The following is a 14589-nucleotide window of genomic DNA, read 5'->3' as shown; positions in this document are numbered from 1 at the left end:
AACAAAACGTTCTTTGTTAATTGGAAGACTAAAGTTTGGTTTTCAAAGTTTTTACTGAATAAAAGACCCAAAAGCAGGTCTGGACAAGTATTCTGCTCCCTGAGTGAATACTTTGTAGAACAATCTTACAGTAAGAGCTGCTGCTCATTTTGGGTAGGTCTCTACCAGATTTGCATATCTTGAGACTGACATTTTTGTCTAGTCTTTGCAAAACAACCCAAGCTCCTGTCAGACTGGATGGAGAACATCTGTGAACATTGATTTCTAAGTCTTACTACATATTCTCTACTCACTTAGGTACAGACTTTGGAACATTTTGACATGACTATAATTTGATCTAAACCATTCTGTTGTTGCCCTGACTGTATGTTTAAAGCTGTCCAGCTTGAATGTGAACTTAGTAACATCTCAGTCTCGAGTGTTTTGCTGCCTAACAGGTTTTCTTCCATGATTGCCATTTTAACTCTATTCATCTTGCTATGAACTCTGACCAACCTTCATGTCTTTCCATGTCCATGCATCCCCACAGCAAAATGTTGCCGCCACCATGCTGCTTTCACGTTTCCGGTGTCCCTTAATTCCCTACATGGCTTGTTGTAAACTGCAAATGGGATTTTCTTATGCCTTCTTCTTGCCGATCTTCCATCGATGCCAAAGTACACGACTAATAGTACTCCCGTCAACAGATTGAGCCACCCGTACTGTGGATCACTGTAGCTCCTCCAGAGTTACCATGGGCCTCTGGGCTATTCATCTGACTAATGCTCTCCTTGTCCAGCCTGTGAGTTTAGATGGACGGCCACGTCTGCAGGTTTACAGTTCTATACTCTCTCCGTTATCTTTATAACTCAGTCTTAGTTGAAACTAAAGCATAAATTCCTCCCTGACCTGTCTGGTGTGTTCCTTTGTCTACATGATGCTGTTTGTTAAAATTAAACACAGTTGCACTATATTTAGTAATCTGGGGACTTTTAAAGCCAAATGATTACATTGGGTTTTAGTTAGTGGCATCAGAGTAAAGGGGGCTGAATACAAATGCAAAAACTATATAAACCATATCTCTTTTTTCCTTCCACTCCATAATTATGCACTACTTTATGTTGGTCTATCCCATAAAAACCTGATAAAATGCATTGAGGTTTTTGGTGTAATGTGACAAAGCCAAAAAACGTTCAAGAGGAGAACTTTCTTAGGGCACTGTAACTATACTTTCATACAGAGTGAACAAACAAACAGTAAGTCAGGTTTTTATGGTTCCAGTGTGTATATTTTAATATCTAGTGGGTCACCAATCAGCAGGCTTAAGGCATAGCTCTGTCTGCATACATGTAAACCACACAGTCAACAGTAATAAATACAGTACAGTTCAAGAGGAAGCAAATATCTGTCCTAACAAAGAGTGCTCATGTTTCAGACAGCTTGACAGGACAGCAGATGTGCACATTCACGACACTGCGCACCTAACACACAAACACACTTGTTTTATTGAACTAGCAGATGTACTTGCACCACCATCCTTAAATATGACGTCAGGAGCACAAACAGGGACACAGATGCCACTGCATACATTGATGGTGTGTGCTTTACTCTACTTTTCACTGTTTACCCACAACTACTATTCCCATTGAGTCTATAATGGCAATTACAAGACATTTAACAGTGTCAATCAACCATATCTCTTAATATCTGAGCACAAGGGTACATAGGTCCATGTATAAAATGCTGAAGGTCTTCCGCTTTCCATATAGTGTCCAGTTAAATATGATTTTTTTTTTTATTGATTGTGTTTGGTTAGACTTTTATTTCTCTCATAAAATACAGTACAACCACAAAGAGCAGCTACTTTCACCCGCCAGGTCCCAGAGGTGTGTTTAATGCTAAATGAATTTTAGCACTCAAGCATGAGATCATTCAAGGCATCTACCTTCTCAAGCAGAATTGATCTTGCGTCATATCAGTCAGGTCAGTTAAGGTGTTTGAAATGGAACGACATGCAGAGCAAATCTCACTGCGTGTTGCTCAGCTGGCTGTAGACGTGCTCCAGGATCTGCGAGTAGGCCTGGTCTTTAGGGGCGTGGCAACTCAGAGAGCCCTGCAGAGACAGATGCGTTATCGCAGCTGAGAAGCCTTTTATACAGACTGACTGGAGATTGGTTGATTTATTTATACGTGTCCTACCTTTATCTTGTCCATCATGGTCGTCTCAGGACACCAGTACTGGTTAAACTGGACAAGATCTGGCGCTGTCCTGTAGTAATCAACCAGAAGCATCTGTGGAAAGAATATGAGTATCTTTAACCCTCAATTGCTGTACCTAGAATTTAATCACAGGTTTGCCGTTAATTTTATGGGTGTGCATCATCAGTACCATCTCGTTGAGAACATCGCTGGTGAGAAAATTGTCCTGTACATAAGTGACTTCCACAGCCACAGGGATACCATAGTCATTAGGTCGTTGCTAGAAGCAGGAGGGAAAACCATGTTGAGAAACATAAGCAGAAATGTTCTTATTTTCCTGAATGAACATAGTAAGACTCACATGGCTAACCACAAAACAAGAAGGTGAGAAGTGAAAGTTATTTTCCGACCTCAGGTGGTGGTACGACCCAGAACGGTGTTATTGTGGATGCCACACCTTGGTTTCCATGGTAATATGGACCTGAAAAAGGAAGGTAAAACCCAATAAAAAGCAATCAAGTTTGTTATATGGAATGAAATGTTCAAATAAGAGACAATTTTTAAATTTAGCTCGAGTATAGAGAATGATTTATTGTTTGCATAACAATAAACTAACTAACCTTCAATCCCACCTTTGCTGCAAAATTAATCACCACTCCTTACAGGAAACCTGTCTCTCAGTGGTTAGAGTTGAAAACCAGTATTTACATACACTGCATATGAAGAATCTTTTTTTTTCTCTGCCTGACAATGAGTCAGACTACATGTTTTCTGATTAAGGTCAGTTAGAATTAGCCAAGGTATTAATATTTGCTAAATGCCACAATACTGAAAACATGTTTAACTGTTTTCTTCTACTTCAGAAGTTTACATACATATACATCGACCATAGCTAATTTAGAGGTGTGCTTAGAGTCGTCCATTTAGAAGACCGATTTGTGCTCAGGTTTTAACTTCCAGGATGATGTCTTGAGATGTTGCCATAATATTTCCATACAATGTTCTTTTTTCCTTATTTCATCTATTTTGTGAAGTTCACCAGTCCCTCCAGCTGCAAAACACCCCCACAAGATGAGGCTGCCACCCCTGTACTTCAGTTGGAATGATGTCCTCTGGCTTGAAAGCTTCACTCTTTCTCTCTAAATGTGAAAAAGATCCTTGTTGGCCAAACACTTCAGTTTTAGTTTCATCCAACCACAGAACATCTCCAAAAGTAAATCCTATCCAGTAATATGTATCTGAGGGCATTTGCAAACTGCAATCAGCTGATTGAAGCTGACCCCCAACCCAAATAAAAAATGTCTGTCAAATAGGCTCAGCAGTGAGGTCATCATCCCTCCCAGATTGCTACAAAAGGAACCTGACCAGTCTATTTTTTTTAGTGCTTTGTTTGTGCTGCTATGGTGTCTGAGATTTAACATTTAATTTCAGACGATCACAAGACTTCATCTGAATTAATAATGTCTGTGGTCTACGCCAGACATCAACACCACCGTCTGTGGAAATGGTTTTCACCAGCTGCAGCCTTCACATGCCTTGCCTCGAACTGATGACGTCCATGGTCTGCGACTGTTATAACTTAATGTTTATATCTTTTATAATAACTAATAATGTCATCAGCCGAAATTAAAAGTTATAATATCTCAAACTATGGCACCACAAACGAACAACAAACAAAGCACTACAAAATGAGACCACTCTGGCTCATTTTGGAGCAAACCAGGGGGATGGTGACCTCTGAATTACCTAAAAAACTATCTTTAATATTTCAGAAATCATAGCAGCACAAACAATAATTTTATTTATTTATTTGAGCATCTTACTGGTTGTTATGGATACTCTACAACCACAAGATGCCAGTCTTTACCACGGTTCTCTAACAGTGAGCTTTGGACTTACGAGGTTATATTTGTACATCAGGGAAACACAAAGTAATGGATTACTAATTAGAGGTTCTCACAAACTCTGATCTAATTCAAACATTTAAGTATAAATACAAAATAACCATGCAAGATTATTCCATTGCAATAGAAGGTTTACTGATTTTAAGTTTATTCACACATCTTTACCAAGGGTGCCATGTTTGTATTACCATGAGCAAAGTGTTAGTACACAGTTGTTTTTTTTACAGTAAAGCCCTTAAAACACCATGCTTCATTAACTATCTTTAAGTGCATTAAATAGATGTGTGAAGTAAATGTTCTGCTTTCTCTACCCATCTATCAGTAATCTGGTGGTATTTGGTACCACCTAAAGTCAATACACACTGTGCATTGTCTTTTAAACACCCGAGATTGGGTCGCAGAGTCCACAGGTCCAGGAGGAAACCCCTGACATCTCTCTCTTGGACCACACCCCCAGCTCATTCTGGGGGATCCTAAGGTGATCCTAGGCCAGAAGGGATATATAGTCCCTTCGGTGAGTCCTGGGTCTTCCCTGAGGTCTTCTCCCAGTGGGACGTACTCGTAAAACTTCCAAAGGAAGGCACCCAGAGGGCATTCTGATCAGATGCCTAAACCAGCATAATTAGATCATTTCAATCAGGAGAAGCAGTAGCTCTACTTCAAGCTTCCACCAGATTACGGTGCTCGTCACCCCATTGTTAAGGTTGAGTCCAACCACCACTTGTGTCCGAAATCTCGTTCTTTCGACCATGATCCATATCTCATGACCATAGGTGATGGTCGGGATGTAAATGGATCGATAAATAAGAGCTTTGCTTTTGGGTCTTCGCAAACACACTAAAACTATGCACACCCTTTATTCGCCACTCATTCAATCATTTCTTCCTCATTTTCCTTTCATTATTTTCTGTGCTTTTTATTCTATCAGATGACTAGGTTTTTCCCTGTAATTTCCCCAACTCAACTGTCTCAGATTAGGGAACACACTTAAGTTAGAACTGCAGTGCACTTGTTGTTAAATCATGTTACCACCGAACTGCGCCGTTTCTAAAACATTTACTAACCACAGATGATGCCCAGACAGGGCTGGAAGCCGTTGTTTGAGCCCTGCAGCCTGAGCTGATGGTCCATCTGGGAGTCGATGTCCTGCAGCGACGGCAAGGCCGGACCCCGCGGGTGACTGTGGTACCAGCCCACCAAGGACAGCCCACGCATGAACAGGTTCTGACAGATCTGAAAATAAAAGCAAACATCTACTTTATGAACGTGACAACGTTCTGTGGTTTGTTAATAAGTTTAAGTTGCAAACTAATGTTTGCTGAGCTGCACATTGATGCTTTACCTCCTCTTCAACAGCGGAGGCGGTATCTCTGTCTCCCAGCCTGGTCCGACAGGGGAAAGCCCTTAGGACGGTCAGCACTAAAACACAGAGACGTTGTTTATGGTGATGAAGACCAAGCTGGATCTTCTGCTGTTTATCTCTAAGATAAGGTCATCCTTACATTGTGTGTTTGTGTCCCATCGCCCTCCGAGGTACCCCACCACCTCACTGGTGGTCAGGTGACAGTGGAAATCCTTGAAAATGCAAACCAATATGGGATATGCGGTCAGATTTTCACTGATCTGTACATTCTAAGTGTCTGAACACTCACCATTAGCAGCAGAACATTACTGGAGACGGCTACATTGAACGGCTGGAATCTGTTGATGGCTGAGAACGCTGAGAGCTCCACCAGCGTGTGTGGATCTCTGAGGGTGTTGCAAAGTGAGCATCACAATCTAATCCAACAAACGTCAAGCACAAAACAAATCCTTAAAATCCAATCACAAGGCAGGCAGTAGCCTACCTGGCTGCATCCCTAGTGCCTAAGCTGCAATATCTGACAGGAATCCTCTCTCTGTCAGCTCGACGTGAAACCATTACATCTGTAACAAAGTGAAGATGTTAACAGGTTTTAATGAGTTGAGATGAGATGTGGGAGGAGATGATAGGAGAAGAGACCATGTAAACCAGGTTTGTTGTTCTTGTTCTTCTCGTCTGCCTGCATTACTGCTTTCCCTTCCTCCTCATCCTCGTCATCGTCTTCTTCACTCACCATGCTCTACCATCATTAGAAATATTAAACAAAACAGATGAATAAACACATCAGGTTGTGTTATCACAAATAATGTACTTTTCTTACGTCTTTCACGAGCGCTTAGTCTCCTAAAACATGCATTTCCATGTGAGAACAAAAGTCCTCCAGTAAAGATGTATAAAAATTTTTAATTGTTATGCAGGTAGCATGATCTCACACGAAGAGATTCTGAAAAATCCAGCCTTTACTTTTATAGTACATTTTTTCAGTGGGAGAAATAATCCCATGTTAAGAAAAACTTGTTTATAACAAACCACGTGTGGCACAATTGCGCCACGCTATTTGATACAGCAGGAGATTTTAATTAAAGGTCTGATGGACTCTACTAGAAAATGGACAATGGGTCATTTGGATCTAAGAATCTCTGTTTAGTTTATTTTATATTTTTTAATTATTATTTTATGGCATTGCCAGAAAATGTGTCTACATCTGTAGTGAGATTTACTTCTATTGCATACCCTCTGGAATGCTGCCTTAGTCAAAACTATCGGTTCTAAATCTGTTTAGAATCCTTTAAACCCAAATGAGGATTCTGATGCTAGATTTAAATGTTAAAGTTTGAAGACTCTTCTTCTTCTCACCATGTCTGCGCTGGGTTGATATTTGTGCAGCCAGGTGGTCTTGTACTGGGCCAGCTTCTGCCCTCGGTAGCGCACAGACGCCCAGCCACAGCCGGACTTCTTGGCCGGGTTCACCAGACGCTTACAGTGCGTCGCCCAGGCGCTGGGGGAATTGAAGATCTGGCCCGTCTCCACCCATCGGATCTTCCCGTCGTTCAGCAAGTCCCCAACAAAGTTCTTACCCTGAGGAGGAGGGAGAGGATGGAATTACATCCCAGATCCTATTCTTCACTTTTAAGCTGTGGTGTGTGTTATTACCAGGTAGTGGATGGCCAACACGCCGTCCCCAGGCTCCACCAGCCCGTCCTTCAGCAGCACTCTCAGGGTGATGCCCCTCCGGGTCAGCAGGGAGCCCCTGCCCGAGCTGGACCGAAACTCTGCCTCCTCGCCTCCACTCAGCTCCTCCTCATCCTCCTCACCTCCATCCTCCACCACCTGCGGGGAACCTGGTGGCTCTGATCCTGAGGACACACACAGAAACAGTTAAACCCAGGCAATCTTCTCGGGTCACATACAAAAACAGGCATCATGACTTGTTATAAAGCATGAATACTTCTTTATAATTATTAAATAGCTCGTAGTAGGAGATACCCACATATCAAAGTTAAATCATGAGGAATGATCCATTGTTGTAATGAGAATGACTTCTGTGTAATGGCAGCCTGCTTCTTAACCGCCGCATGCTACACAAATAGCACGCTTAAAGCAACCCCAAGGGTCGCTGTTTATCTGAAGATGGCCTGAATGAGTATTTCATTAATTACGGCTAAACTGTGCTGGTTTTTATTGTTTCCACTTCCCATTACAAGGCTCTGTCCACAAGAAAAGAGGCCTGTATGTGCGCCGCTGCTGCTCCCCCCTCTCAGTTAATTTCACTTAGAATCACAATTAAAAGCCCTCTTTCATTATTCTCACCCATGTCTGTGAAGGAGACGGAGAGCGCCTTTAAATCCAGCTCGGTCCAAAAGCCGCTTTCTCCCCGGACACTTAAAGCTGGAGCTCTCTGTGGGGGCTGCCTTTCACTCAGACACTTCGCCTCACTAGCTCCGGCTATTATTCAAAAACATAAAATGAAGGCGTCTGTGGGCTCTGCAGTGTAGTTTCCTTGTTGTGTTGCTTTAATGTCACTTCCCCTCCCCTTTCTTTCTCCCTCTCTCCGTCCTTGTCACTCTCCCTGTGTTCTTCTGAACTGAACAGGCTAGTCTGACGTGCAGCGGAGCCATTATTTATTTCGTTATCGTTGCAGAAAGCTGAGCGGCAACTTATATGGTGAAGCTGATTTAATATGTGTAAGTGCGCTAAATGTTTAGCGGTAAATCTGCGTTTCCTCCGGAAAAGTCAAGTGTCCCCTCGCGCACTAATTGTCTTTTCCCCGCTGATTAAAAGTGCGTCCAGGCCGCCCTGACGCACCTCTGTGCAAACAAATACAACCCTGTAGATCTACACAATGGTTTCTGTTGGGTTGAATTAAGAGCTGCACCCGTGCTACAGCGTAGCGCGGTGCTTTCCTACATCAACACAAAGATGTGGCTTCTTTATCTCCGAAAAAGAAGCACATTTACCGGGAAGCAGCCTGCGGAGGGCAGCAAACCTCCAGCGATGAGTCTTCCCCGGCTCCGCTTCCTGTTATACCCCCACCTGCTGGTTACACAGGCCGAAGTCGGCCTTACCCTTGAACTTTCTCACATTTGCACCTACAGTCAACGCACAATATTATTGACGTTTAAGGTCAATGTTTTGTAATATTATTTTATTGCAAATAAAAATCTGAAAGGTGGGCGTACATATGCATTCAGCCACTGTGATTCATTAAATGGTACAACCACCTTTTAGAGACAGTAGCTGAAACTGCTAATGTTGCTGTCACTTGTACTTCAGTCACTGTAGTATTGCCTCAAAATAATACTCAAATAACCGTAAAATTAATCAAACTTTATTTAGAAAGCAGTTGTCATGCAGTGAGGTATAACATATTGTGCTTTATAATTTTTAAAATACAAGGACAGACATTGAATCACTAGAAAAATAAACAATAAAACAATTAAAATGATTAAATCAGGTAAACAATATATATATATATATATATATATATATATATGTATAAAGTTACTCACGTTATACATATATAACCTTTTTGAAAATATGTAAACAGACACATTAACTATAAAATAATGCATAAAATTCTGAAAGTTTTAAAATAATAAAAAAATAACGAAAAACAACTACCATCTACCATCAGCTACCATCTCCACAGTAAGTAATATATGCATGTTGGAATAGTGCAAACAACTTCCACTCTCAATATATACTGTATGTTTAGTTACCCTTCATGTGGCTCCAGATTCTCAACTGAATTTAGCTGTGTACTTTGACTAGGTCATTCTAACACAATACGTTTTGATCTAAACCATGCCAGCGGTCGTACGGCTGGCCTTTCCTGACCTAGAAGAGTTTCAACTTTCCCCTACGCTCCATTCACAACTAAAGCAACAAAGACCATTTTGCAAAAAGCGCCAGCTTTTTAAATGTAACTTGATAGAACAGTTAAAAATTAGGAATAATGAACTACTCAATGTTATGCCTTGTACTTTATCAGAATCAGAAAAACCTTTATTGCCAAGTAGTGTTTCACACATATGAGGACTTTGCTTTGGTGGTAAGGTACTACACATAGACAAACATACAACTGACATAAATGCATTTGGAAATATATAGTTAAAAACAAAAACAAGTTTTATAGAAATGTTATGACAAAATAGTGCAACACTATAGAGCACCGTGGCAAATATATAGATGGCTTTAGACAGGTCAATCTTGGCAAACAAACTAGATGTAGAAAACCTTTTAAATTTCAAACGTCTTTTAGTGAAGAGGTCGTGTGCTCCCCGATGCCAACACTGGCTCTGGCTGTATGTTTAGGGTTGTCATCCTGCTCGAAGGAGAAACTCCTCTCTGGTCCCAAATCCCTAACATGTTTTGGAAATTGTAGCCAAAATGGACCCAAGGCACCCCAGTGCATGCTGGAGGAATTATGGGGCAAATATTGCCAGTCTTATATTTATGTTTTGGTTATGCTCTGAATTTTAAAAAGTTCTGGTAATTAGTATTTGATGCCCTCAAGGAGATATTTCAACAGGACATTCCACAAGAGCCTACAGTGGCGTTATTAGGCGCAGTACCTATAGGGATGGATGGGAGGGCTTATCTTTTGAACGCATTACTTACAGCAGCATTGAAATGCATAACCATCAGATGAATGAATCCAGACCCACCCACATATAACACGGATTCTTAAGGTTTGGAACATTGGAGCAAATTACATATGTACTAGATCTTCAAACATATATGTGTGAGAAATGATAGGGCGCTGTATACCCTTGTTATCCCAGTGAAGCCTGGTGGTGCATCTTTTTGTAACACACCACGTGATGTAAAATTTGTATTTGGGGCAATGTAAATTATACTTGTAGTAGCTGTCATGTCATGTTATGTGTTTATTATCCTGTTGTACTTGATTCTCTTTTATATATACATATGTTGGTATGGTGCTCTTGGAGTAAGTGCCTTTTCCTTTCTTTTAAGTCTTTTACCTTGTGTGCCGTTTATTGCATGGTTTTTATATGTATTTACAACAATAAAGAATAAGTAAAAAAAAATCCCTAACGTGTTCTTCAAGGATTGTCCTGTATTTAGCTCCATCCATTTCCCTATGAACTCTAACCAGCATTTCTGTCTCTTCTGAAGAAAAGTATCCCACAATATGATGCTGCCACCACCATGTTTTACAGTGGGGATGCTGGTCCAGGGTGATGCGCAAGGGTTTTTATAAAGCAATGTAAATGTGTTGGCATTTTGAGGTGTTGTTAGCTTAAACATATTTTTGCACCTCTTTTCAATATTTTACAAGTTTACAAGTTATACCTATGTGTATTTGAATATCTGGATAAGATGAGAAATTCATTAACAAAAAAAACAAAAACAAAACATTGTCTTTAAGAACCTTTAGAAAGTTCTCAGATAACTACTTGGTAAAACTTTCATACATGCAAGATTAAACTATTACTGGGCCTGTTGGGACAAAACAGTAAATGAGACAAGAAAAACCTGCATGGTTGACTTTTGAGCTCAGCTTGTTGTTACTATGGACATTTGTATGTTTGTTAGCAGATTTACCAAACAGTACTTCAAGGTGGAGTTTTAAACTTCTAAGTGAATTACTAAATCACTGCTTTGGATTTGATCTATTTTAAAGAATTGCTGCACCACTGACAAGAGAGTCGCTGATGTTATTAAAAATTAGTAAATCAATAAGTAGTTTGCAGCAGCAGTCACAAAGTTGTCATATTTTGTTTTTTTATTAGAAAAAGTCAATGATAAGAACAAGCGGTAAACCAATCCAACCAATCCGAATACAATCATCCAAAGGTGTCAAAAATGCACTTGGGTGAAAATTAGACAGGTTTGGTGGAAATTTCTTTGATAGAATACTGTGCATACTGTAGGTGCTAATAAGTGAGAGGATTGTGGAGATAATATAATATGTGACATCATATTTGTCCCAATCCACCCACGTTTTGTGTTTCTGTTAATTGTTCTCACCTGATTTCCATTTCATCCTATTTGCCTGGGTTCATTGGTTCTGTTTCAGGGTTGTAGGATTCTTTCTTGCTGTTTCCCTGGTTCCTGTGTTTCCTTTGTGTCCTGTAAGTCATTCTTTCCATTAAAATATCCGTTACTGCCATGCGTCTGCCGATGCCCTTTTGCTATGGTCCTCCAACTCCTCAAAACATGCCAACATTTGGTTGGTTTCCCTGGGAATACCAAACCTAATCTGTTGAGTAGTATGGACGCACCACCACTTGATATGAGAACTGTTTTGAGTGGCATGAGTAAGTCTGTTGTCCAAGGCTGGGAATAAATATAGGGTTGTCACTATCAACAGAATTAAAGTCATCAATGTGAAAAACATACTTCCCTTTACACATAAGAACGATCTTATTTCTGTAGCCTATACGGCCAACTATTTCACTGGGTAAATTATTCCGCTTCTCGTGAATCTTTAAACTAACTGCTGGCAAAGAGGTGCAACTCACGCTTTCTCTTGTACAGTCCTTTTTATGGACAAATACCTTTACCCTCCAGAGTACGCTTTGAAATGCAAAGTAAGAACTGGTATGAACAGGTGTTTGGAAGTCAGATGTGAGGCTACTGATCCGTTGGCCTCCAAAAATGTAAAGGCCAGAATGGTTGTAAGCTCTGATTTCCTGACTGCTGAACGTGAAGCTCCAGGTCTTGCCGTTGTAAATCCTGGGTGTATAGATGTCCCCTTTCTCTGTCAGGTCACTGAGTAGCACGCTGATGGGCAGAGCATTAAACTGAAAGCCCTGCAGCTTGCTGGTGTGATACTGTGAACCATCCAATCTGTATAGGTCCTCAGCTGGTAACATCGGGAAGCGGATACGCTTCAAAAGGATCTTGGGAATGGTGGTGTTTTCTTGCAATGCTGCCCATTTCTCCAGTCCGTGCAAAATGACGGTTTCATTACGAACCAAAATGTCTGACCGTGAAAGAAGGGCTTTGACTAGAAAGAAAGGAATTTTTGTCCAGGCCGGGGAATAGATCAGGTCCTCAAAGTTCCACGCCAGGTAACGAAGACAGACGTTTTTCAGAGTCTCATCACCGACATCAACTGCGTACTGACAGAAAGAGATCTGGCTCTGGAACGTGGAATCTTCTGGTAGAAACTCCCTGAAAATATTTGCTGCCTCATTCTGGAGTTCTCTCAGGCCCCAGTCATAAGCCATCTTGATTATGCAGTAGGCAGAGGGTATTGTGAATTTAATCTTATTTGTGTAAAAGTATCTGAAATATAACATACTCATTATGTATCTCTAACAAATGGATTCATGCAGTACCTTGATAAAGTATTTATACCCCTTCAGATTTTCACATTTTGTCACACTACAACATTAAACTTCAATGTCTTTTATTAAGTTTTATGTGATAGAACATCACATAGTAGTGGAACACTTGGAGAAAAGGATGCATGGTTTTCCAGTTTTTTACAAATAGGGGTTTTAAAAGTATGGCATTAATTTAGATTCAGTTCTTTTTACACTACTACCCCTCAGTAAAAACATAGTGTAATCAATTAATCAGCTTAATAAGGCACATAATTATTAAATAAATGTAAAAAAAATCACAAGATAAATACAGTTGTTCTGTGAAAGCCTAAAAGGTTTGTGAAAGCAATCAGCATCATAAAGACCAAGGAAGTTGGGAGGGATTTCAAAGTAGGGATAGTTCTTAAAAGTCTCATGGGGGCACTGTTTATGATCTGAAAATGAAAAAAGTATGGCACAACTGCCAACCTGGGGGGGGTTGAATAAATCAGAATTGAATACATTGAGGTTTGTGGTAAGGTGACAAAATATAAAAACTCTAGATGTAGTAGTTTGTAATATTTAGTATTTTAAAAGTCTTGCTAAAATAAATAAAAAATTTAAATTATTTGAGTGCAAGGTCATATGGCAATAATCGGAAGTATTTTTACCTGACAAATGTTCTGGAATACTGACTGCAGTCAGAAGCAACACTGATGCTGAGTCTGCGGAAATCTGGCTGTGAAGCTTTGAGGTTCGGGTTCAAGGACAGAATGACCCTGTGAGAGCAGACTGTCTCCACAGTGTTGTTGTCCACCATCACCGGTAGGTTAAAGTCACAGTCATGTCCACTGTCAAACAGTTCCCCCAGCTGCTCAGGGAGGGTTGCATTATGGTCCAAAGTGTACCCAGGGGTAAGGTCCCTCTTGTTAAGCTCAGCTCCTGCCAGACACCAACATTAACACGATGAGTAAGATAGTTTCTGGGTGTTTCTTTTTGTTTCTCAGAGGATGACGGATTCTCGACTCTTGATTTTGTTAGCTTTACCAATTTCACACCTAACGCCTGCATCCTCAGAATGGTCACAGTTGTGGACTCCCCATCCAGCAAAGGTGCAGTGAAACAGGCTTATCTCGTTTCCAGTGCAGGCTAAGTCATCCATCCAGATGTTTCCACTTCCTAACACAAAATCAATATGTTTTCTTTCCAGCAATTAACAAAATCCAAGAGTAATTTTTCAATTAAATTATGTTCATCTGAGTAAAGGGCTCTGATTTTACTGCCCTAAGATTGACAGAGTCAAATGTATTACCTTGGCCAAAAGCAGAAGATCCTGGAGCTTCTTTTGCACCAGGGTAATGAAGCTGCTGACACACAACTTGGGCATCATTAATGTCCCAGCTGTCATTGCACACAGTCCCCTACATTCCATTATGGAAGATCTCCAGACGGCCCTCAGAGTTATCTTGACCTCCTACTAGTCTGATGAAACCTTCTTCATAATCTTCAGAAAAATGTCACAATAGTTCAGTCATAAAAAGCTAAAGTATTTGTTTAAGGTCTATGCACACACACACACACAAAAATACCAGTGTGTGTAAAAATGTATTAATGGTATACTTTAAAGACACAAACGTTTAAATTACAGGAAATTAATACTAAATATTTTTTCAAAGACGTTTATTACATAAACGTGACGTAATATGATGAAATAAGTTTATTGTACAATGTATTTGTGGGACATTAGACATTAATCTAATGGTACGGGTCATTGAGAAATGAACATTTTACTCACCAGTAGCAAAACTGATCCTCAGAAGGAAACCACAGAAAAATAAAGTATTTTCTTTCATTTCTCTGGTAATAT

The 14589-nt window shown here is 40.3% G+C and overlaps 1 protein-coding gene and 1 pseudogene across 3 annotated transcripts; both read right to left on the bottom strand.

Annotated features, from left to right (window-relative positions):
- Positions 1-1245: 1245 nt before the first annotated feature.
- mpnd (MPN domain containing) lies at positions 1246-8375 on the bottom strand. 3 transcript variants are annotated; one of them, XM_047375821.1, is made up of 13 exons: positions 7756-8373; positions 7099-7301; positions 6802-7023; positions 6094-6184; positions 5930-6008; positions 5735-5831; positions 5585-5657; positions 5425-5501; positions 5147-5315; positions 2589-2659; positions 2369-2458; positions 2179-2271; positions 1246-2092 (listed from the first exon to the last, which is right to left on the bottom strand). In XM_047375821.1, the coding sequence occupies exons 1-13, from the start codon at positions 7757-7759 to the stop codon at positions 2006-2008; spliced, it is 1356 nt and encodes a 451-aa protein (XP_047231777.1). In that variant the 5' UTR covers positions 7760-8373; the 3' UTR covers positions 1246-2005. The 3 variants fall into 3 exon arrangements, 2 of the variants coding, with proteins under 2 accessions (XP_047231777.1, XP_047231776.1); XM_047375820.1 differs by having other exon boundaries at positions 6085-6184; positions 7756-8372; XR_007039810.1 differs by lacking the exon at positions 1246-2092 and having other exon boundaries at positions 2221-2271; positions 2540-2659; positions 6085-6184; positions 7756-8375.
- Positions 8376-8466: 91 nt separating this feature from the next.
- Positions 8467-14494, bottom strand: LOC124874441 (annotated as a pseudogene).
- Positions 14495-14589: the final 95 nt, after the last annotated feature.

This window comes from Girardinichthys multiradiatus, chromosome 9 (genome assembly GCF_021462225.1).
Source record: "Girardinichthys multiradiatus isolate DD_20200921_A chromosome 9, DD_fGirMul_XY1, whole genome shotgun sequence".
Taxonomy (NCBI): domain Eukaryota; kingdom Metazoa; phylum Chordata; class Actinopteri; order Cyprinodontiformes; family Goodeidae; genus Girardinichthys; species Girardinichthys multiradiatus.
The sequence above is the reverse complement of the archived record's forward strand: the minus strand, read 5'-3'. Positions and strand labels throughout refer to the sequence as shown.